Source organism: Cimex lectularius, unplaced genomic scaffold (assembly GCF_000648675.2).
Source record: "Cimex lectularius strain Harlan isolate CLEC.00 unplaced genomic scaffold, Clec_2.1 scaffold93, whole genome shotgun sequence".
Classification (NCBI taxonomy): Eukaryota; Metazoa; Arthropoda; class Insecta; order Hemiptera; family Cimicidae; genus Cimex; species Cimex lectularius.
This window is the reverse complement of record NW_019392669.1, coordinates 1,384,751-1,410,078: the sequence shown is the minus strand read 5'-3', so window position 1 is coordinate 1,410,078 and position 25,328 is coordinate 1,384,751. Positions and strand designations below refer to the sequence as shown.

General features: G+C 36.8%; 1 protein-coding gene across 4 annotated transcripts in view; it reads left to right on the top strand.

Annotated features, from left to right (window-relative positions):
* Positions 1-25,328, top strand: part of LOC106672101 (trithorax group protein osa) — a 198,004-nt gene that overhangs the window by 24,338 nt on the left and 148,338 nt on the right. For all 4 annotated transcript variants that reach the window (XM_014403246.2, XM_014403244.2, XM_014403247.2 and 1 more), the window contains exon 2: positions 15,329-15,436. In XM_014403246.2, coding sequence (XP_014258732.1) covers positions 15,329-15,436 — 108 coding nt within the window. The remainder of the gene's footprint in view (positions 1-15,328; positions 15,437-25,328) is intronic.

The window sequence follows — 25,328 nt, the reverse complement described above, 5'->3', positions numbered from 1 at the left end:
TCAATTATTTTAAAATGTTGAAAGTGCTCCCTTTGCTCAATTGTGATTTAAAGGCCTGGGGGAATTAAGTCTAACTTTAAAACGTGCATAAATATTTGCCTAATTTGTCTTTATTATCTCACTTCCTTTCAGTTTAGCTTGACATACTTATTGAACTATTGATCTATCTTCCTAATTGTATGAAAATTGTCGGAGGACCAAGAGTAAACCGGCCAAACTAAAGCTTTAAACAACCCAACCAATCAACACCTTTTTTTTAACTTAGCACAATAATTGTGAACTGTTGTGTCTTGGTTCAAAATCTTTTGCAAAGAATTTGACCGAGGGACCCTACATTGTCCAGACCCAGCCAACCGTAAACATATTTTGTTAATTTCTGCCTAAACCACTAGGAAAATTGGATAAAAGTTGACATAATGATTGAACGTTTGTGCCTTCCTCTACCAATAAAATTTTTGAAATATCTTGTAAAAGATTCTCTCAGAAGGCCATAGTCTAGAACCCTAAACAAACATAACTTTCTATAACTTTTGGCAGGCCAAACATCGGAATTTTTTCCTACCTGAACATAATATTGTACTACTGGTGCCTTGATTTATCAAAATTTTGCCACGATCTATTAAAAATAATTAACCCCCTTGTGAATTAAAAGTTTTGTCCTATATGAAGCACCAGCCAACCAAAAATATACGTATTGTTCTTTATTTTCTGCTAACTGAACAGCAGAAATTATTGAAATTCGAGTTATTAGGTGATTACTCGAATATTGTCCCATCATCAAAATTTGATAAAAGTCTGCTTAAGGAATTACCCCTCTGAGGCCTGAAAGTTTGCCTAGATTCAGTTAACCCATACATATCTTTCCATAATTTCTGGCAAGGCAAACGCCTGAATTTGTCCTAATTACTTGTACCTTGATCTGTCAAAAATAATTCACCCTCTTGTGGCATAAACGTTTTGTCCTATGTGTAGGACCAGTCAACCATAAATATACGTATATTTCTTTATTTTCCGCTAACTGAACATCAGAAATTATTGAAATTCGAGATATTAGTTGATTACTCGAATAATTTTCCCATCATCAAAATATGTTAAAATTTGCTTAACGGAATTAACTTCTCTGAGGCCTGAACGTTTGCGTAGGTCCAGTCAGCTCTAAATAAACACGTTTTCTTTAATTTCTAGCTTAGGAAACAGAAGAATTTCTGACATTTGACTTAATAGTTGAACCATTTTCCCTTGATCTGCCATCAAACTTTGGTTGGATTTTGAAAACAAAATTTACTCTCACGGAGGCTAGACGTTTTGAGTAGGACCAGCCAACCCTAAATAAACCCATCATTCTTTAATTTCTTGCTTACTAAACAACAGAATTTATTGCTGTTTGATATTATAATCGAACAATTTTGATTTGAGCTACCATCCAACTTTTATTGGAATGTGCTGGGCCCAGCGAGACAAGGCGAACCCATTCCCCGCGGAATCCCCGTCCGGTTTTCATCGTATCGCCGGCCAAGTTGGAAATGTTATTTTATAATATAGGAACCGGCGGGAATTTTGCCCAGATCCGTGAAGGCTTCGACGGATTATCCGGCGTAATCCCGCGGAACGAGGTGCCTTTTCACCGAAGTGAAAGTGGAGAACCACGGCGGAACGGCCAAATCGCATCCCGGTCGATTATTGATTATTTTTAATGGACTAATCATTAATAATTAAATAATTTTAATTTTTCAACGCGCTAGCTTTGTTCCATCGAAAACAAAACCTCAAACACATGCGGATTTAGCAATTTTTCAAAATTACATTTCTACATACAACTAACATTTCTATAGTGCTTAAAGACTTAAATTGTTCGTTGTAAAAAGACGATTGAAGGCGCCCTGGGCCACGTTATTAAACAATTATAACGACTTTCTTTAAAATTGAACCGTTTAAAGCCTAAAAACTTGCCACAATCTAATTTTGTAAGGGACTGGTTTTAACATTTGAGGTGGTTAAGTTTAGGTACGTTGGTTGCCTCATATCCTGGGCCGCTTCTCCACGCTTGTTCACATCTCTCACAGAAAACTCAGAATGATCCAGTCATCAGACAGAAGACTCAGAATGCTCAAACTGTTTTCTGATTTTCATTAATGACCATAACACAAGTGTACACAACTGTAACTGAAGTTGGTATTGTGACATTGCATTTGGTTCGTGTTATTCAATTTCCTGTCAGTTTGAGTCTGTTGTAGTCCCGTTTGTTGCAAAAAAAAAAAAAATACAAGAAAACATATTTGTCTTGGTTGTTTGCTCATTAGAAATTGTCGCTGGCCAATGAATGAAAGTATGAATGAAAAAAGGAAAAGCTAATTCTTTCTACACAATCAACCTGTGTAAATACGATACGATTATAAAATAATCAAATGATAATGAAATCTTGATAATTAGGCCGATTTGAATGGAAATAAGTACGATGCGGAAAAAATCCGTACACAAAAACAACTTTTGTCATTTTTTTCCCTTTATGTTCAGGTTTCTTCACAAAATAACCCAAATCAACTTTAAATACCCGAAAACTAATGAAATAGTCGGAATGGCGTTGGCAGTTAGTTCCTCCAAGAAGTTATTAGGAGTTAAGACTGAACCATGGCCCCATGAGAGTCTGAAAAGAAAGGATTAACCGGTTAAGGATAGGCCGTACACATCTGACAAACGGACCCGCTTTTGGGTCAAAACCGACCAGGTGACCTGTTTGTAGGGAAAGGATGTTCAGTGATCATCTGTTCGAACCATATACCTTGGCCCCCTTGGGAGCAAGCTAGTAGGCAAGAGCCCTGACGTAAAGGATCTTGCTCGGGCGGTCGGATCAAATGCTGGGTCCCCTGATTCATTTCTTAAGAGAAACGGGGTGTCCTGTCTGTAAATATTGTATATGTATATGTTAAGAAACAACGATTGATAGACAATGAGGAAATAAAATCATTGTTCAATATATTGAACCAAAAACCAAAGACCATGTATTGTTTTTCCATTAAAATAGAAGTATATAGGTGAGTCTTTCAGTCGAGGAAACCTCATTGGTGTTGGAAATGTTTTTCAATTCCGCTTAGTTCTTTTCTCCCGTAGGCAGCCAAATACAATTATCAGGACAGTTCCCGATTCCCATTCTTCCCACGGGCTATGTTCAAGATTCAAAGGGAATGTGCAATTAGGGGATTCGGCACCAAAAGACGGCATGACAATTCGGTCATAGGCCGCCTCTCGTGATATAAAGAGAATGCACGGGCAAAAGAGGAGACCGTCTGACATTACGTGATAGGAATGATTATTGACCTTGTCAAGGCCGTTTAGAATCCCTACCTGTTTGACCTCATTGTTTACTCCATTAGTCACGGCCCATTTGCACTCCGCATGGTTGTAATTAATTATGGATACGAATTCGCCTCGAACATCGTTAACCGTGGGGTCTCGACCGTGTTGCACGGCCCGTTTCGATTCATTGACCCCATCTCGGTCCATCCGGATTGTTTTTTTTTTCGATTCTCTATTTTAAGTATAAAAAATTTCAACTAATAGTTTGTGTTCTTATCCTGAGGCAACCTTCAGGAACGAACAGTCTTTAGTTTAGTCGTTTCGTTCTGCTCAACCTTACCTCGCTTTGTTGTTTGAATTTCACATTTCACTACCTTCACTGTTAGATTTAAACAATGTCAATCTTTTACATTGAAACTTGTGAGATGTCTCTGTGTCCACTGCTGGGTGACTAACCAGTAATTTGGTTGTTGGTGTCTTTGGTCTTTTTATCCTCCCTGAGTTGGTTCCTCAGACGACCGGACGATAGCATACGAAACTATCGAAAATGACCAAATTACATATGTACTGGCTGGCTTTTGATGCAAATACACTTTCTCAGGTAAATTACACAACTACGAATTAACAACAACAAACTACCCCAAAAAAATGACAACTAATGTTGAATTCGCAATTGTCTCTCCAAGAAAGCAACATGCTTTTCCAGTTGGGACAACAATAAAAAGTAACAATTAATTAAGGTTTTTATTGGGTTGTCCGGAAAATAATGCAGGATTTTAAGTTTTCATTTAAAAAAATCTATATAAAATATTCTGTTTACGTTTACAGGATTACTCATTTGTATGAATGTCAACACTTATTAATCCTCTTCCAAATGATATTGTTTGTTTANATTAAGACATGACAATTAATTAAGGTTTTTAGTTGAGACGAAAAAAGCTAATGGCACGAGAGGGATTCGAACCCACGACCTTTGGCTAGATACGCCGCTGCTCTATCACCTGAGCTATCGTGACCTCGATCCACTCGGACATCAACTCCCTCTCGTGCCATTAGCTTTTTTCATCTCAACTAAAAACCTTAATTAATTGTCATGTGTTAATTGGTCAAGCGGACCACGAAAATAGTGAATTAATGATTTAAAAATGAAGTGCACTTCACTAAAGCTCTCCTTCGCCATTTCAATTGTCGTCGAGAATCCAAACAGATTACACGACATTTGAAAAATGGCAAAAGGAGGGAAAACCCATAAGGTGGGGTTGAGATGGGGAGTTGATGTCCGATTGGATCGAGGTCACGATAGCTCAGGTGATAGAGCAGCGGCATATCTAGCCGAAGGTCGTGGGTTCGACTCCCTCTCGTGCCATTAGCTTTTTTCATCTCAACTAAAAACCTTACTTAATTGTCATGTGTTAATTGGTCAAGCGGACCATGAAAATAGTGAATTAATAAATAGTAAAATTGCCAAAATCCCAACACATTTTGTACACTCAATTTTTTCAGAAAGGCGGTGTGTTTGTAGTAATGTTAATCATTTCCATGCAATTTTCTTTGTTGGAAGGGTTATCTTTGAAGGGTTCTTCAATTACGAGGCTGTTTTGTTTAAGATAATGGTCACTTTTTCTAATGTAAGTCGATTGAAATTGATCCGAATGTCGTCATTTGTGGAGGAGACAGTGGATTTGGAGTCGTTTCAAAAATCCCCATGCCATTGGATTTTCATTTCTCATTTTTTGTAGGGGGGTTTCCTTCGAAATGTTTTTCAATTACGAGGCTGTTTTGTTTAAGATGATTGTCATTTTTTGTAGTGTAAGTAAATTGTAGTTGGTCCAGGAATGTAGTTACGTCATTTGTTGTGTCTTTGTAGCTACAGTCAGCTAATGCTGGATGGCGAACCAGTAATTTGGTCGTTGCTGACCGAAACGATCGAGAACTGAAAGGTACTGCCTATTGCTGTAAAGACACTTTCTCAGGTAAATTATACAACTACGAATTAACCACAACACTACAAACCCATATCACCATCTAAAAACAAAACATGCTCGGAACTGATAAAGACGACACCATCAACAAAGAAACTACCCTAAAAAATGACATAACTAATATTGAATTGGCAATTGTCTCTCCAAGAAAGCAACTTTCCAGTCGGGCTAACAATAAAAAGTAAAATTTCCAAAATCCCAAAGCATTTTGTACTCTCAATCATTTGGGAAATGCTGTTTATTTGTAGTAATGTTAAGCATTCCCATGCAATCATTTTCTTTGTTGGAAGGCCTATGTAAGAAGTTTTTTGTTTAACATGATGGTCACTATTTGTAATGGAAGTCCATTGTCCTGTCATTTGTGTTGGAGACAGTAGATTTGTAGACATTTCAATTTTGATTTCCATTTCCCATTTTTTGTTTGGGAGAGGGGTTCCTCTGAAGTGTTTTTCAATTACGAGGCTGTTTTGTTTGATGGTCATTTTGTTGTAGTGCTAGTCAATTGTAGTTGATCCAGTGGTTTGCAGAGTTATGTCATTTGTTGTGTCTTTGTAGTTATCGTCAGCTCCGGTGTAGCTACGTTGTTCTCTCGTGTCGTCTATGTAGTATGCAATAGTCAAGTTCACTGTGTTTATACCTTACATGCTTAAAGCGTCTTTATAATAAAATTGTCTCTGTATTGTGTTTGGAGTTGTTTAAGATAGTTTCTGTTCGATTGAAGTTTTATTCAGGTGTATTGGTAATAACCTTTATTGGCGGTCTAATTGTGTCGTGATAGTACTTTCAATCGGGCTTGACTCATTCCCGATTAAAAACGGGGAACTGAGGTTTTTCATTCCTTTTCGATTGTGCTATCTCATAAAAGCGAAAGTAAAAGAAAATCTGAAAAAGCTATTTATTAGTTTCACATAATTTGTACAAATATTCAACTAATTGCTTTATTATTATTTAAAATATAATAAAAGGCACATAACTGCAAAGATTTGACGTTAAAATTGTATTATGATATTAATCGTCAAAATCATTAATTATGTGTGTAAATTTAAAAATTGTCTACGATCTGAATTTTGTTTTGAAGGATGGTGGTTGGGTTTTTGTGGTCTTGCAAGGGCAGAGGGGATGTTTTACGACCGGAGAGAGCTGTCACCGGTAAATCGATAGCTGAGGATCAATGTGTTTACCATGTCCATTAGCGGGAAACGGCGACCCATTTACACCGACCTGCCAAGACCAACCCTCGTCCACCCTCTTTACACTCGCATCAGCCCGGCGAGACGATCCCTTGTTTACTACCACCAAAGACCTAGCACATTGGTCCGATTTATTCCCGACCCCCAACTGACTTTGAGCCGACACTAAATCAAGATGTCGGGTTGTAATTCAGACGTGTTTTTCCACCAGGGAAATAAAGTAACCGGTGCCATATTAAATGAAATTCGAAAAAAGTTTGCCACAGTTGCTGAATCGCGATTTTCAAGTTGATCTAGAACCAAAATTTCCTTGTTAAAATTTTTACAGCAGCTTTTTTTTTAGCAAGGCTACAATTTTGGTTGTCCTGTATTGCAAGTCCTGTTGGTTGTTAAACGACACAATTAGAGGCCAGAACTCTTGTACTTTTTGCGGTACTAGTCTACGGAAATAACAAGAAATTAAGTCAAACATTTCTCGGTGATGGTTCTAGCCTTGTGTGTTAGTCAATTCAGTAGCAGTTAGCTCTTTGTATTACTGGTCAATTCAATTACAGAAGTTTGTTGTATTAATCCTCCATTATGCATGCTTAGTTCTTTGTTGGTGGTGGCGTGTTACTACTAAGTCAATTCTGAGTCTATAGTTAATTAGTTGGTTAGCCTCTGCCTTTATAATGATAATTAAATGTTGTGCTGTTGAATTTTTTTTGTACAATGTTGCGGTGGTCAATTTACGAATTGTTAATTATAGCATCATTCAATTATGGTATAGTTAATACTTCGTTGGTGACAATGCCTCCTGCATTAATATAAAATAAATTCTTGTTTTTTTTTTTTTTTTTTTTTTTTTTTACGAGGGCTAGCAACAGCAGAGGTTATATTAATCCTAGGAGTGCCGGTGTTTTTTTAAAAAAAAAGGCCCATTTGTAAGTATGTCGGGTTCGAATGCAGGGCCGCCGCTGGATTCGAACCCGGGACCTTTACCTTACAGTGATGAGCGCCGTGTCAACGCCTAAACCGTTGTTGGCCACCGACTCCCCTTTAAGGTTTATTCTGTAATTTTTAGTTATTTATAGTATTTGTATTTGACTATAATTAATTGAGGAGTGCGTTGGTAATGGTTTTTTGCGTTATCTCTCGATCTCTCGATACAAATCAGTTTTAGTTGTTGGACGATAAAATCGTCTTTGCAGTAGAAGTGGTCAGGGTTTTTATTTTTGTATTTTTTTTTTATATTTATTAAAATTATTTATTATTTAAAATTATTTATTAACATTTTATTTTATACAGTGACCCCAGGACCTTTATTCACCATGCAAATAATTGGCAACTTAGTTTTCATTAATAGTCTTACATACTACTGTCGAAAAAATTGGAAAAAAAAAGATTAATATTTGGTGTTTAGTGACTGTTAGTTAATGAGATTATTCGGAGATCGTGAGATGCGGTCTGGTGTGACATAGGTTTTAGAAAAACATTTTCTTTATCGTGCCAACGTTTCGAACTTTATTGAGATCATCTTCAGGGCTCAAAGTGTTTGTTTTCCGTGTAGATGTGTCATTCTTGTCTGTCGTGTTGAGAGTGCCCCACCTACGACTAATATTTCTTATTGTGGTACGAATAAATAAGTGTATGTGTGGGTACCTAGTTTATTTAATAAATAAATATAAATACATGTACCATAAACATAAATAGATCATCACATTATATAATTATGCATATACATATGCACACATGCACATATATACATATATTTATACCAAAACAAATAAATAGGTACATAAATACATCAATAAATGGATAAGTAATATACAGTCAAATAAAATATTAAAATTAATTAATTAAATAACTAAGCTAGGCGTTAATATATTTGAGCCTCGCATTGATGTTTCATAGGGTTTTGTGTTTGGCTCTGGGTGCACGTTTTTGTCCGATATCTTGAACTAACCTTACGGTCCTAGCAATACATTTATAAAAAAAAAATAAGAAAAATTGACGATTGGTATCTATGAACTAGCGCAGAAATTGCACTCCGTAGTTTGTTTGGAGTAGATCTATCTTGGTTTTTAAGGAGCCGTTATGTTAGGAACTTATTTTGAGTTCTTTGCTGCTTGTCAATACTGGCCGTGCTATGATTTTGTAGATGAGCAACTTGTTATGAACGCTCAACTAGGACTCTGGTCACAAAAGTGGAAAAGTATTTTTATGTTTTTTCCTTTCGGAATTGATTCATTGATAGGGCCTGTAAACGTTAACTTAGCATCTAGCCGAACGCCGTGGTTATTGAGGGGAGACAAGTTAATTTCTTCTCAATTAAGGTGAACTTTACCGACCACAGTCGGACGTTTTTTCGTGAAGAGTGTGGCTTCAGACTTATTTCTGTTCCCACTTATTTACCACCTAGTAAATTACCCAACAGTCCTCTCCACTGCCCTGCTCAATCGGTTCACCTCCATGATGATTTGTAGAGCGCAATGACATCCGCGAACTGGGCCAGTGCAACGCCAGGGGTTTTGGGCATATCATTAATATAAATGAGGAACAGAGTTGATCCCAGAACAGAATTGCTGTAGTGTCCCTTGCGGGACTGCAGAAGCTACATTACCAACCCGTGGATTGGTTAGTTTGTTGCGTTTTCATTGTTAATATTCAATTTTGTAGAATTTATTTCTTTTTTGCTGGCCTTAGTTATAATAAATGATTGGATTGTCAGTTTCTGGTATTAATGGTTATAAAATCACTAATAAGGTCGATGGCTGGTTCTTTGTTTTAGTCAAAACATAGTCATTTCTGGGGTTATTATGTATTTTGTATAAGCAATTCCGGAGGTACTTACAGACATGGTCAATACAAAGTTACCTAAGATCTTTGTCGTTTATTTTGTGTTAGAAGTCAGTTTCTTTAGACTTAATTTAATTTAAAAGACTTTCTACGAGCAGGAGAACAGTTTGACTTTGATTGAATTGATCAATTATGACAAGGCTTGATTCCTCGCCTGTCGTTTAAAGTGCAGATTAAATTAATTGTATTTAAAGTTTTACCTGTGAACAGGAAATTGGCATCGGCATAACAGTTTCAGCAGTAGGATCATCACCCGGTAAACCAGTTTTAATACTCTTTTATCTCATTCCACCGGCTGGTGTCTATTGTTCATCCCTAATTGCACGGATCTGCCAATTAGTATTATTCTGTTATTCAGAGGTGGATTCCGCTTCAGCCCACATTCCTCCTAACTACTTCCTGTTCTGCAGCAGATTCTTCTCCTCCCACTTTTTTGTCACGCAGCCCGCATGACGTCTAATTATATGTGTCATCGGTTTCTTCTCCCTAGATTGAGAACGTGATCTTCGCACTACATTTCGCTTTGCTTCAAAGGGCGATTTATCGGCCGGATGAATACCTGAGAGTAGGGAGAGGAGGAAAAAGCGAGACGTAGCGTCACTCGATAAATCTAAAAGGGAAAAGGCCTCGCATGCGGCAAGTGCTCGTCCGCATGGAAACAGCTGGCCACTTATCAATGGGGAGAAGGGAGTTTTGAACCGTTTCCAACGTTTATTTACTGTGACTGTCTCCGTTTACAAATATTTGCTCTGTTGACATCTAGGTTTGTTGATCCCTGAGCCAAGGCCGGCCCTCATTAGTTCACCGGCCCGATATTAAAATTCCGATAAGAGACGCTGTGGAAAAAAAACGGGTTTTTATTTCCTTTTGCACACCCATTCCTTTTAAACTGATTCATAGCCACTTTCATATCTGCCGTGCTCGGAAGCGGCATTATAAATTCAACAAGTCACAAGGAAATCGGTTCATTCAAGTGCTGTGGCCCTGAGAAACATCGTATTTTAGAAATCCCACCAGTGATACAATTTCCTCCTCTTAGAAGTATAGATTTTACAGATGTTTATATATTTCTGAGGTGTCTAAGCTGTACTAGGACTATTGCCCTCCAACTATGCGTTTGTAGTTCACTTATGTAGGAAAATAACTATTGAAACAACTTCGATTGAGTCATGCCAATAATAAATCTCCATCTCTTAAATGAAACAGTCGACTATTTGTTCAAAGACCTGGTGCCTCTAACAAATGACACCTGAATCAACTTACACAACAAAGACATATCCACAAACGAAGACAAATGTTTGGAGCTATTAATTCAAAGTTTGTGCTAGAGCTATTGTGCTCCAATCTAGGAAAACAGCTACCGAAACAATTGCAATTTTTTTTTTTAACGCCAATAATAAATATCCACCATCTGAATCGACTATTCGTTCAAAGACACTGCCTCCAACAAAGGAGACCTGCATCCACTTACATAACAAAAATATATCCACAAACGAAGACAAATATTTGAGGCTCTTAGTTCAAAGTTTGAACGAGGGCTATTGTCCTCCAACTAGGGGTTTATAGTTCTCACTTATCTAGGAGAATAACTACCGGAATAATTGTAATTTTTTCACGCCAATAACAAATATCCACCATCTGAATAGACTATTTGTTCAAAGTTACTGCCTCCAACAAATGACACTTGAATCAGCTTACACAACAAAAACATATCCACAAACGAAGACAAATATTTGAGGCTCTTAATTCAAAGTTTGTACGAGAGCTATTGTCCTCCAACTAGGGGTTTATAGTTCTCACTTATCTAGGAGAATAACTACCGGAATAATTGTAATTTTTACACGCCAATAACAAATATCCACCATCTGAATAGTCTATTTGTTCAAAGTTACTGCCTCCAACAAATGACACTTGAATCAACTTACACAAAAAAAACCTATCCACAAACGAGGACAACTCTTTTGGGTTATTAAATCCAAGTTTTTACTAGGGTTAATGTACTCCAACTATGGGTTTATAGTTCACTTACCTAGGAAAATAACTATCGAAACAACTTCGATTGATTCGCGCCAATAATAAATATCTCTATATAAAGTTATCTCGATCATAGAAAGGTGGCAGTATATACTGATTATGTAAATTGATACAAATATAGATCATAATTTTCATATAAGATAGAAAAAAAGAAAGATAGATAGCTAGCTAGTAGGTCGATAGTTCTACAAAAAAAGTAAAAAAGGAAGAAAGTCAATGTTGGTTGGTAGTTAAGTAGGAAATAATATAATTTTAACATCTAGGTGGGAAGTAGATAGTAAATGTTATCCATCGTAGAAAAGAAAGTAGATCGATATATGTAGTTGTTATGAAAATTGATACAAGTTTTGATCATTATTTCCCTATAAGATAGATAAAAAGCCAGATAGATAGCTAGGAGGTTTATAGATCTACAAGAACAAGTAAAAAAGGAAGAAAGTCAATGTTGGTTGGTAGTTAGGTAGGAAATAAAATAATTTTAACATATAGGTGGGAAGTAGAGAGTAAATTTTATCCATCTTATATAGATGGTAGAGTAATATTTAGTTCTTAGGTAAATTGGTACAAGTATAGGTATTTATTTCCATATAAGATAGGTAAAAAGTCAGATAGGTACATAGTAGGTCGATAGATCTCCAAGAAGGAAGAAAAAAACAAAAAGAAGAAGAAAGTTGGTTGGTAGTTAGGTAGGAAATAATATAATTTTAGCATCTAGGTGAAACGTAGTGAGGAAATTTATCTATCGTAGATAGATTGTGGATTGATTCGTTCTTATGTACATGTGCAGATCATTATTTCCATCTAAGATAGATGAAAAGACAGGTACGTACATAGATATATGTAAAACGAAGAACGAATGAAAAAATTCAATGGTATATAAATAATAGATTGATTGACAGTTTTTATTTGATTGATGAATATCTCCAACTAGACAGATAAATTTAAAGGTAGATGTATGGTTGGTTGTCGATATGAGTAGTTACGAAGAAGTATAAATTTAGGTAGGAATATAACGTCTATACAGGTTAGATAGATTGATAGTTCCATGGTCCATAGGTACATACATTTATGAATATATCTACCTTAATACAAACAAACACCTAGACATTATTCGAAGTTAGTTCGCAGATACACGATTTAACGTCAAAATAACGTCATTATTAATAATGTAGTCGTATTGGTCTATTGTTAGAATAAATATGAAAATAGATATACTATTTCCTCAACCCTCTATAGAGTACTCTCCATTCTATTTTGTGTATTCAAAGACTTTATAAATTTATTCTTTGTCACACGGATCGTCGGGTTGTTGAATAATAAAATCTCGAAAATGTTCCGAGGTTCGTTGTCGCTGTAATAAAAGATCGTTCCGTATTAATTAGCCCTCTGGATTAAATTTGAAAATTTTATTTTCGCTAATTGGAGATTTTTTTAAGGGGGTAACCTGGAAGTAAATTTGTACGATGGTATGGGTTCGAGTGGCAAACAATATTCCAAATATTCAATTATAGGAGCCTTGTATAATTAAAGGGCATGGGTTTATGTACGTGTGTGCATGCGTGCGTGCGTTTGTGTGTATGCGTGTATCGGATATCGAGCCGGGGGGCGTGGCGCACCCCCGAGTCCGCCTTCGAGCACGCCCTCGGCATATCGACCCGGCCGCCCCCCGCGCTCTCAACCCCTTTTTATATCATTTTTCTCTTGGGTCATAACGACCCGTTCCTTTTCCTTTTTCTTCCCCCTTTTCCCCCCGGTCTCCTTTCACTCTCTGCTTTTTTTAATATTATTTTTTTAATTCGTGTTTTAAGTCTTGTAATCGGTGTCTTTGATACTCCGCTGCCGTTGTTAAACGCGGGGGGTTTGTAATTGTTTTTCGATTCTCTCTCGTTCCACCGACCCCCTGCCTGGTAAAAACAACCCTATTTTCCTGATGTCTTATTGTTCTCTTCTTTTTTTTTTTAGCAAAAGATATAAAAATTTCAAAAGGAGTAATTCTTTAATATTTTTATCCGACTTCTCTTATATAGAGTTTATGATCTTTTGATATGTTCCCCATTCTTGGGTTTTTTAAAGGAAAAATCGACTCAAGCCCTATCCTTCTTTTAGAAGTTCTTTTATAGATCCGCCTAGTCTCGCTTGCGTCTTTGTCGCCAAATACTGCTCGTCCTTTGTACAATATTAAAGCTCTTCAAATGAATAAAACCCGTTCAAATAACATAAAAGGTCCTATTGTCATTCTTAAAAGGACCCATACTACCCGTGTCTACAAAACCGTCGAAACAATTCGTCGCCGGGAGGAAATAAAAAAAAAGAGAGAGAAACTCTTTACATTGCTGATTTATAGTGGTTTAATTGAGCAATACACAAATATAAATTAAATAAAACTACTAGCCATTATTGCATAAAGATGAAATTTATTAAATCCATTATGTTTAATCGTCTATTGACCAAATTACTTCTTTGAATTAATTAATCTTTTTATGTAAGGTTTTGGTTGAAATGAAAAGTTAGTGCCAAGAGCGGGATTCGAACCCACGACCTTCGGCTAAATACGCCGCTTGTCTACCACTGGAGTCGTGGGGACGAATTCCGCTCTTGGCACTAACTTTTTCATTTCAACCAAAAACTTACATAAAAAGATTAATTAATTGATGAAATTTATATTCTTATGTTACGACGCGCTGTTGAGATTTGATTTAGAGAAGAAACATTCCCGAAAACATGGGAATAATATGCATTTGGTGCAATTATAGTAATTAACTCTCTCTTACTCTCTCTTGCTCCCCCTTTCCTCTCTCTCTCTCTCTCTCTCTCTCTCTCTCTCACTCACTCACTCACTCACTCACTCACTCACTCACTCACTCTCCCTCTCCCTCCCCTCTCTCTATCCCCCCTTCCTCTTTCTCTTTATCTATCTATCTATCTATCTCTACCCTACAGATTTTTCTCTTGCTAACTCTTTTTTACGTTCCTGTTTTCGCTCAATATTGTTTCTCTCGCTCTCTCTCTCTCTCTCTCTCTCTCTCTCTCTCTCTCTCTCTCACTCTCTCATCCCACACTCTTACTTTTCATTATCACTTTTCACCTATCCCTTTATCTAATCTACCAGTCTGTCTTATATTTCACCTATCTCTGTCTTTATCCTTCTCCCGTGATCTTCTCTATCTTTATCTTCTACTGAAATTTCATCTTAGCACTCTTTATTTTCTCTCATTTATCTCCCACTTCTACTGCTTATCTAACCTATCTCTCTATTCCAGCACCTACTCTCTTACTATCAAATCCCTTTTATCTATTACAGTCACTTTCTCTCACTCTTTCACCTATCTCTTTATTCTATCAACGAATCTACTCTCTTGTATGTCTTTCTCTGTTTCTATCCTTCTCCCGTCCTTGTCTCTATATTTATCTTCTACTGAAATTTCATCGTAGCATTTTTTCGCCTCTTTAATTTCTCTCGCCTACTTCTTCAACTTATCTAACCTATTTCAGCTCCCACTTTCTTATCTATCAATCTCATTTTTTTATTACAGTCACTCAACTTGTTCGTTTTTTTTCTCTCTCTTTCTATCTCTATCTATCTATCTGTCTATCTATCTATCTACCTATCTATCTTATCTTTCGCTTAAACATTAATAAAACCCTTATAAGTGTATTTTTTTCTGTAAAAGTTAATTATTTTGTAATTAGCAGTTTTATTATATTGCTCAATCTAAGTAAAGAAAAAAAAAAGGGTTGAAGGTAACAGCAAATAGCTGGTATAAAAGGTCGAAAGTGCATGCTATCGTTAAATCGGATTTGCGGTGTGTTCGGTGGACTTCATTCTGAAGTCCGTCCACACGCAGGGCCCATTCATTAGAGGGGCCTTTGTGGGCTCCTTTCATCTACCAGTCCGTTTGTTCCACCACTTGACTTCCTCCCCCGCGGTTTCAACGTGTTTTTTTCCAACAGAGTTTTTTGCTAATTTTCATTTTTTTTCTCTTGTTACAGGCCGGACGAGGATACAGCGGATCACCGGGCGCGGGGGCGTACCCACCGCCCCCGGCGGCATCACCCTCCCAGCAGTATCCGCCACAGCCGTACAGGCATCCCTATCAGGTAATTTATCACAATAACGTTTCTCTATTAATATAAGCTATAACAAACCCTGTCTATTCAATCTAAACAAATACGTTTATCTTGTGACAAACCCTCAATAATACGCCTCAACACACAATAATCGAGCTTCCTATCATGCAAATATTAATTGAACTCTTAGTCATTTCTGAGGTAGTTAGGACGTATATTTGCTGTATAAAGTCAATTCAGCGTTAGCCTAGTCCCTCCCATTTGACTTACACAATAACCAAATAAATTAGCCATTGTTTATACAAGTTGATTTCGTCTTTGTTAATAGTGTTTAGGTTTTTATAAGAGTTGGTGTATTTGCAGTAATAGATTATATTGATATGTCAGGAATCTTAGTTATAAACCCGTTTCTGATAAAACTATCCTGATAGTTAGCGATGGTAATAGTCAATTAAGAAATTATGATTAATATGCCATGGTAAATTAGAGTGACTTTTCTGGTTGTGTTATATTTATAGAAATAATCTTTTACAACTACAGTGGGCCTAATTGGCGAAATTGTCTTTGTAGTAATGTATAGAAATAGATAATTAGTCTTTTTTAATGAAATCGTCTTTGCAGTAAGAGCCCACTTAGTCATTTTTGTAGTAACGTCTTTTCTGGGTGTGATTGGTTGTAATATTAGATTTCAGGTTATTGTCTTCGCTAGTGGTATTATTGTAATAATCAATAATGGGGTTATTAGATCTTATTACGTTGCGCTATCTTTATAGTAATAGTTTCTTAAAAATATGTACGTCAATTTAAGACATTGTATTTGAACTAATAGTATTTTTTTTTTTTTTTTTAATTTGCTTTTTATACTATAGTCAACAAATAATAAGCTTTTTTTAAAGAGTCAATGTAATGTTAATTAGGTATTTTCTGGTAGTTACCATTAGTAGTTGAGTAGTTAAGTCTGATAGAGAAAGGTTTTTTTTATTAATAGTCAATGGTTAGTTTTTCCCGTGAAAATCAACTTCGTACTAATAGTAAACTTACGAATAATAAGCTTTTTTTAAAGAGTCAGTGTAGTGTTAATTAGGTATTTTTTCTGGAGGTTACCATTTGTCGTCATAGTCCATAGTCGATCAGATTATTTTAATTGGTAGTACTGATAGTGTGGCAAAAAGTAGTTAAGCCTGTTAGAACTTTTTTTTTCTTTTTTTATAGTAATAGTCAATTGATATCGTAGTAATAGTCAATGGTTGGTATTTTTTCATGAAAATCGACTTTGTTATAATAATCAACTTCCTGCTAGTATTCCTTTTTTTCACCCCAAGTCAATTTAGTTTAGTATTAGCTTTAGGTCTTGTCTGTGGGTTACCATTTGTTTGTAATAGTCACTGGTCAGTCAGATAGATGATAGTGTTGATAGTCAATTATGGCAAAGAATAGTTAAGTCAGTAAAGGTGTTTTTGTAGGAATAGTCAATTAAGGATTATTATTTTATTTTACTCTTTAATGAAAATCGACTGATATACAAGTCAACCTCGTACTAACATCTTTTTTTATTCAATTTAGCATTAGTTTTATACCTTTTCTTGTAGTACTATTTCTTGTAATGGCTAATAATCAATCGATTGTATTAGCAGGTCATACTGATAGTCAATTATGGCAAATAATGGTTAAGTCTGGTGGTGAACGTATTTTTGTATGTGGTTAAGTGTGTTCAGTCGTCAACTTAATAAGTGTTTTATTTTTGTTTAGTAGTAAGGACCTTCTCTGGCGGTTAGTACTAACTAATGTAATAATACGTTGATGGGGGGCGTCAGTGGCCGCAACGGCGCTCATCACAGTAAGGTAAAGGTCCCAGGTTTGACTCCAGCCGTCCTGCATTCGAACCCGACATACGTACAAATGGGCTTTTTTCAAAAACACCGGCACCCTGAGGGTTTATATGACCTCTGCTGTTGCGAACCCTCGCAAAAAAAAGTTTATTGTTGTATTTATTTGTTTATGTGTAGTTTGTCAGATCTTTCGTTACCGTGGTTAGTTTATAAGGCATTCGTAGCTGTTTCTTCCTATCCAGTTAATGTCGGTAACTTTCTGAATAATGTTAATAAATAGATGTCAAACGGGCCTCATCCGAGTGTTAGTTCGTGAAATCGTCCACTTAATAAGTGCTTTTTTGTTTAATAGTAAGATCTTTTCTGACGGTTAGTACTAATCTAATAAGTTGGTTGTTCTTTTTATTTATGTGTAGTCTGTCAGGTCTTTTGTTACCGTGGTTACAGTTTATAATGCATTCGTGGCTGTTTCTTCTTATCCAGTTGATGTTGGTAACTTTTCGAGTGATGTTAATGAGTAGATGCTCAAACCGGGCTCAGTTGGTACAGGTATAGGTTGATCAGTTTTACAGTAGTCAAATTTTTCATGGGATTTATTCGCAAGGAGTTCGTTCTATTCTGACTAAGGCGGACAGACTAGTGCATTGTTTAGTTCGTTGTTATAGTTTGCAGAATGTGTACATTCAACCGATTTGTACAATGGTGAGAAAAAATATCCAAAGGAAACCCTTCTCGTCTCGCCTAAAAAAAAATCCGAACAAAAGAGCCGGTGTGACAATGGCCTGCTCCCGTTTACCCTTGACTCTCGTGCCAGGAAATTAGAAAAGACGATATGGAATTGGATTTTCTTTTCGTCTCCGGCGTGACGTGATTATCGGGATTTTAAAATAGCCCGAGGTCGTTATCTGAGAGGGGCCAGTTTATTTATAGAACGGGGCCGGATTCGGTGCAAGAATGAATATCTTATCAGGGAGTCAGCTGGCCATTGTTTACTACGGGCGTAAATACAACCTGTTCTCGGGAGATAACGACCTGATAACTGGTCCGATCATGAATGACGACGGCCGTTTTTACAATCAATCTTTCGAGAGGCGTGAATCACCCCGACCTTGTGCCGGCGGTCTAATAAACTGCTCGACGACCTCGATTACCGTCGCCAGACCTGTAAAATCCCATTTGGCCACCCTTCCGGGGTCTTTCGACATGGAACGGCCGAGTTATGCTAATAAGGGAGGTCGTCAAACTCTCTCGGGTCATTCCATAACAGACCGACGGACCGTGCGTTGCCGTTCCCTTTGAGAAATCTGCTGCAGACCGCAGTGGGCACGCCTAGTCTCGTCGGGGCTTTTTTTTATATTTCTTTTCTCGGCCTGGCCGTGGTATCGGTTTCGAGCCGAAGTCGTAGTGAATTCCGTCATGATTTTTCGATGATTGGTTTTGGTTTAGTGGAACACGTCATCCTCAACCCATGTGCAAGCCGGATTTTTTTTTCTCATTCCTTCACCTTAATCATTAGCTAGTCAGAGTAGCATTTCATACCTTCGATTATATTAGGGGTATTCATGATGTTTGTTAGATGTTAACTCGTGTTAACTCGAATCGAGAAATGTTCAATAAGATCGTGAACGCCCTTTTTTTTCTTAGTATGTTAATTTTTCCCCTATACCGCACATGGCGACTGGTAGAACCAAAACTAAAGCTATAACAATCATTGAAGGCTTATTGTTTGTTATAGTTTTGTTTTGTGTTAAATTGTAAAATGCCAAAAGTGAGTTAAATAGCAAAAATTAATCTACTCTCTTTCATCCATTGTATTGCTTTATTAAGCAGGTTTTGAAAATTCCCAAGAGGGTGAATAGTTAATCCGTGAATTTTTTTTTCGAAAATCTCCCGATTGGGTTTTATAACCCTGAAAGGTCGTAAAGCTCCAGAATCACCGGGAACGTTAACGAGTTACCAGGTCAATTGGACCCCTGAATGAAACCCCGGCGTTGTGTAGAGGCCCCGGGTGGATTTGGCAGACGGCCCGGCGGAGTAAGTGGCCTGGAGATAAATTTTTCACCAGGGGCTAATTGCTTGAAAACCTTCTCCCCCTCCTCCCAATAAGGATAAAAGTAGTTATTAATGTGACGTTTTTCAAAGAGGGGATCGGGTAAAAGTGACCTGCTGATGATACATTAACATTCGAATGATTCGCTTCTGGAAAATTTGAAAATATTTTCACAAGACCTTCCATCTACCGAAGGTGTCGACAAATAATAATAGTAAAAGGACAATTTACAATTTACAATTATTTACAACTTGGAATTATTCCATTCCGTCAGCCTGAGGTTAACCTGGCAATATATTATTCTCCTCTCTCACTTTCCCCCCTCCCTTTAGGGCATTTGAGGATTTTCCAGTATAAAAGATATAAAAAGCAAGAGAGAAAGGGAAAGATAAAAAAAAAATTAGAATGTAAAACTTAACTAGGTAAAAATACAAAAATTGTGTAAATAAACATGTAAAAGAGAATAAAAAAAGCAAGACCAAGGGGAACATATAAAATAAAAACCGTTGTTCAGAACGAGTGAGAATGTTTAAAAATTGAATTGCTGTACTAGAAAGTATCTATAATGCGTGCAAATTTAATGAGTAATGAGAGTAATGGCTGCGATCAATAAGCTTGAAAGTACCCAGGTAACGCATACAGAAATCGGCATGAACAGGACGTATTGCTAAATAATGGATAAGGTGTAGTTAAGATATAAAAGTTCCCTTCTCAATGGCCATCAACTCTCTAAGAGACCAACTACTGGGAAATTCATTATTCACAGAAAACAACCCTGATTGAATGTTTAGTTTCTTATAAAACAAGAACCTGGGTGACTATGGCACTAGTCGCAGCCTCTTCTCCATGATTATCGCCTATTTTAATTAATAAACTAAGTTGCCCTTTCAAGTTCAAGAGTTGCCTTTCCTTCAATTTCCCCTTGGTGTCGATAAACATGCTGAATAGAAAAAAGAGGGAAAAGCCAAGGCGAGGTGAGCGTAACGTCTAGAATTCTTGATAGATCCCAGTGTCTGATGACGGTGAGGGGTGAGGGCCTCTCCTTTTTATTTATGGCCTTTCAACCGGTTCTAGGTCACCCTGAGACGGCGCAAACACAGGAATTCCATTCATCACCCCACGATATGGGCATATTTTCCGCCTGGGACGACGCCTCCACCGAGGAGACGCATACAAATCCATTCCAGAGCATCACAATTTCCATAGATGTTCTGAATGACAATAAAAATACTCAATTGGGCTTCAAAAAAATAACACATTCCGTATCACGTCCTCGAATCAAAAACAAAAAAAAAGCAGTATCGAACAATACACACAAATATATCAGGCTCGTAAGGCATAAAATTTGTCAAAATCTTGCCATATTCCATGCTTTTACAGCATTAGAGTAGAAATTCAAAAACTTCAGTAAAGCTTCAGGCTGAAAATGTCTAACGTTATGAGATTATCACAAACATGAAAAACACTTTTGTTTAAGTCTCGCGCTGTGCTAGGCGGACCCAGCCGTTTCGTTCATATCTCATCTTCGCCCTCGCACTTTGTACAACGGAACCGTTTTATTAGACTTTGTTTGTCATTGTGCAAAACTGTGCCGGGTGAGTTATTGCACTGGCTCTTTTCAGAAATTTCCTCCGGATAAATCACCGATCAATAACCTATTTGCAGAAAGGTCTTTGTTGCAGTACAGCACCCCCTGGGGCCATTATATTCAATGATTAACAGTTTTGCAAAGGAGAATTTCTGTCTTCAAGTGTTCTCGCGGACCTGACACCACCCATTACTAAATACCTTATAAAAGAGATTATATTTGTTGGCTACCTTTATAATAAGCACCTAAGACCGGGTCCGCATTTTCTCGTTGGATCATTTCTAACAGCTTTAGGTTTTTCGCCATTTTCATTGTTAGAACGATTTTTCAAAGTCTCTGAAACGAACAGTCTTAAGTTGTCACAATCGATTGTAACTACAAAGACAATCATTAATAAAAAGAAAGCATAATTAGTACTAAATAGTCTATTATTTCTAAGTCTGTGGCATATACAATGACTATTGCTAAAACAGGGCTTCCTGGCTGGCCTGATTTTGCAAGGAAAATGTGTACATTTTAGGTAATGTTTGTTTTCTAGGTAAGTAGTATATTAAACATAGAACTTTAATGTCCTGGTTTTTTTGTTTTTGGCAATTTTGAGAAACAGTAGGTGTTCATATAGAGTGGGCCCTTCAATTGCCCATAATTATTGTATGCGAGGTGTCACTAGACGTAAATAGAAAAGTCGGATGCCATTGGATGTAGGCTATAAGGGGGTGCTTTATTTAAGACCCCGGCCCAGAAACGTTGCCAAGAGGAATAATGCGAATTGGTATCAGTTATGCTGTAACCCCAAGTCGTGTATGTTATCTTTGCGGGTCGATGGCATTATTGATGACGTTGCTTGGTTCTCCTATGAATATATTATGTACGTGACGGGGGCCGTGACGAGAGTAAATGGTGATGTAATGTATATCCCGTTCCATATCCGTTACGTTGGCAATTACGTCGAGCCGTGACAAGAGATGTAAAGGGCCGGGCGTTCCTACCCTTTGGAGGGGTGGCTTTTAATATTTAAATTGGTTAAATATTTGAAACCGACTGGCGTTTATATCGTCCAAAGTGGTGTAATTTCAAGACGTAAAAGGGCCTTTCGCTCTTTTAAATTGTATACCAACGGATTTATGGAAGTGGAACTCCTGTCAGGCATATTCGTTGTTGGCTGTCATCTTATTGTTTTATTTTTTAGTGTATTGATTTTCATCACTTTCATTTTATTAACAAAGATAATAAATAATATAAATTGCTTTTAAACAAAACACAAAAAACGGAAAACTAGTATCCTGTGTGTGTTAGGATTTATTTTTATTTTTTACATATTTCTTTTAGCTTTACTAATTGAACTTTCAAATGCATTGTTTCCGTTACCATTTTTAATCGTTTTGTATTGTTATGGTCGTTCCCAATATGTCAGGTGCCGATAAAAACTTGTCAGGTGAAAGCTTTTTTCGTCGAAGCAAATTTGATAGGATCGATGAAAAGCTTTTTTCGTTGATACAAACACAAACTTGTAAGGCACAGTGAAAACCTTTTTTTGGTTTGCACAACTTGTCAGGTACGGTAAGGATCTTTTTATCTCTTCAAATTGGTTAGATACGTTGCTAAACATTTTATTGTATTTATTTTTGTCGTTACTAACTTGCCAGATTCGGTAAAAAGATTATTTTTTGTCTCTTCTAATTTGTCAGATACGAGGAAAACCCCTTTTTGGCCATTACTAACTGGTCAGTACGGTAAAAATCTCTTTATTTTGTCTCTTTAAATTTGTAAAACCGTGCAAATCCTATGTTGGTTGCTCCTAATTTGTCGGGTACGTAATTTTTTTTATTATTTTTTTTTTTTACTTTACTTTTTTGCTTACATTAACTTGTCAGGCATTGCGAAAACTCTTTTTTTGGTTGCCAATAACTTGTCAGGTAGTAAAAACCTTTTTTCTCACTTCAAATTGGTTAGAACACGTCACCAACCCTTTTTTTGTCGTTACTAACCTGTCAGATTGGGTAAAAAGTTTATTTTTTAGTCTCTTGTAATTTGTCAGATAATATGAAAACCCTTTTTTGGCTATTACTAATTTGTCAATACCGTAAAAAATCTTTTTATTTTGTCTCTTTAAATTTGTAAGATACGGTGCAAATCCTTTTTTGGTCGTTTCTCATTTGTCAGGTACGTAAAAATGTTTTGGGTCTATGCCAACTTGTCAGGCACTGTCAAAACCCTTTTTTTGCACTAACTTGTCAGGTAAGGTAAAAAGCTTTGTTCGCTCTTCAAATTAGTCGAATTCGTTGCAAACTTTTTTTTATTTCTTTTTTTTCGTTCCCAAATTGTCAGAGTCGGTAAAAAGTTAAATTTTTAGCCTCTTCTAATTTGTCAGATACTATAAAAACTCTTTTTTGGCCATTACTAACTTGTCAGTATTGTAAAAAAATCGTCTTTTTATTTTATCTCTTTAAATTTGTAAGATACGGTGCAAATACTTTTTGGTCGCTCCTAATTTATCGGGTATGTAAATTTTTTTTGTCTATACCAACTTGTCAGGCCCGACGCAAACCCTTTTTTTAGCCGACACTTGTAAGTACGGAAAAATCTTCTTTTTATTTTGTGTTTTCAAATTTACCAGATACAGTGAAAAGTTTTTGGTCGTTCCTAACTCACCAGGTACGGTGTTAAAAAGCTTGGGGTCGATACAAACCTGACAGGCACGACGCAAACACTTTTTTTTCGATACTGACTTGTCAGGTACTGTACAAACTTTTTTTTTCTCGATACTAACTTGTCAGTATGGTAAAAAAAATTTCAGGTTGTCTAAATGTTATCAGGTTTGGATTAACGCTAACTTTTTATTCGTTCTGCTTGTCAGGTAATGAAAATACCATACCATACTGTCCGATTCGGAAAGAAACTTAGTTTTTGGGCGATACAAGTCAGGTTCGGGGAAGAGATCTTGGTTAGCGTGAGCGTACATAATGAGATAGTCCTTGTTACCAAACAATGGTTCTTCCAGCTGGTATCTGAAGAATCCGTCGATAATCGTCATCCTTTGTGGTAGGGGGGAGCCGAAAAAGTCATGAATGAAATAGGGGGGAACCCGTCCGAATTCCGGTGACATAATCGTTTACAGATCGTAGTAAACACGGTCGAGATCTCGTAAGATAAAGAGTCGCGGGTGCAGGAAGGAATCCGGCGGCCCGTTATCTCTAAAAAGAGTTGATTTGATAGGAGTCTGTACCGAAAGGAGAGGGATCTCATGTAAACAAGGAAGCGGTTTTGTTGGGCAAGGCCGGATAAATATAGGTCACCGCCCCCGTCCACGCGTCCCGTCTTTGGGCCCTGGGCACGGTTACGTTCTTCCTCTATTTCGGCCCTCCGACCCCCGACGGTTTTCACCCCTTTTCCATCAGCATAGCATAACCCGTGGGTAATCGTGCGGAACGGCACTGCGATATTTCTCTTTTCATCGATCCGTTCTCATCCCCGGCTGGGGCAAAACGCCTCCTTAACCTTTTGACCCTTTCTTAAGATGAAACTCCTGAAACAGTTTTACACTCTAATGTCAATCGTTTTATAAACCCCTAATGAAAATTGTCCTTATTTGGAAAATATGAAATTACACACAATTTTTTTAATAATATTTATTTGAAATTTACAACTACAAATATTGTATTTATTGAGTAAATAAGTTCATATACACTGACCTACAAAATTTTACACCCACTTATAATATAACTTGGTTTGTATATATTTTCATAGTATTTTCCAGTCAAATGAAACTTTTTTTCAAACTTGTGTGGTGTTTAGTCACCGTTAGTTAAGGTTTATTTGGAGATCGTGAGATGCGATCTGGTGTGACGTAGGTTTAGCAAAACATTTTCTTTATCGTGCCAACGTTTCGATCTTTGTTGAGATCATCTTTAGGGCACAAAGTCTGTGCTTCGTGGTCACTCTCAACACGACACCTAATAATGACACACCTACACCGAAACCAAACCATTTGAACCCTGAAGATGATCTTAACAAAGATCGAAACGTTGTTACGATAAAGAAAATGTTTTTCTATATTTGCGTTACAACCAAACCGTATCTCACCATCTCCAAATAATCTTTTTCAACTAATGGAAACGTTTTTTCAAGCAATTGAAACTTTTTTCCAAGCAAATGAAACCTTTTTTCAAGCAATTGAAACTTTTCCAAGCAAATGAAACCTTTTCCCGAGCAAAAGAAACCTTTTTTTCTCAAACAATTGAAACCTTTTTCCAAACAATTGAAACTTTTTTCCAAGTAAATGAAACTTTTTCCCCTGCAAATGAAACTTTTTCAAACAATTGAAACTTTTTTCAAACAAGTGAAACTTTTTCCCAAGCAAATGAAACCTTTTTTCAAACAATTGAAACCTGTTTTCAAGCTATTAAAACTTTTCCCCAAGCAAATGAAACCTTTTTTTCAAGCATATTGAAACCT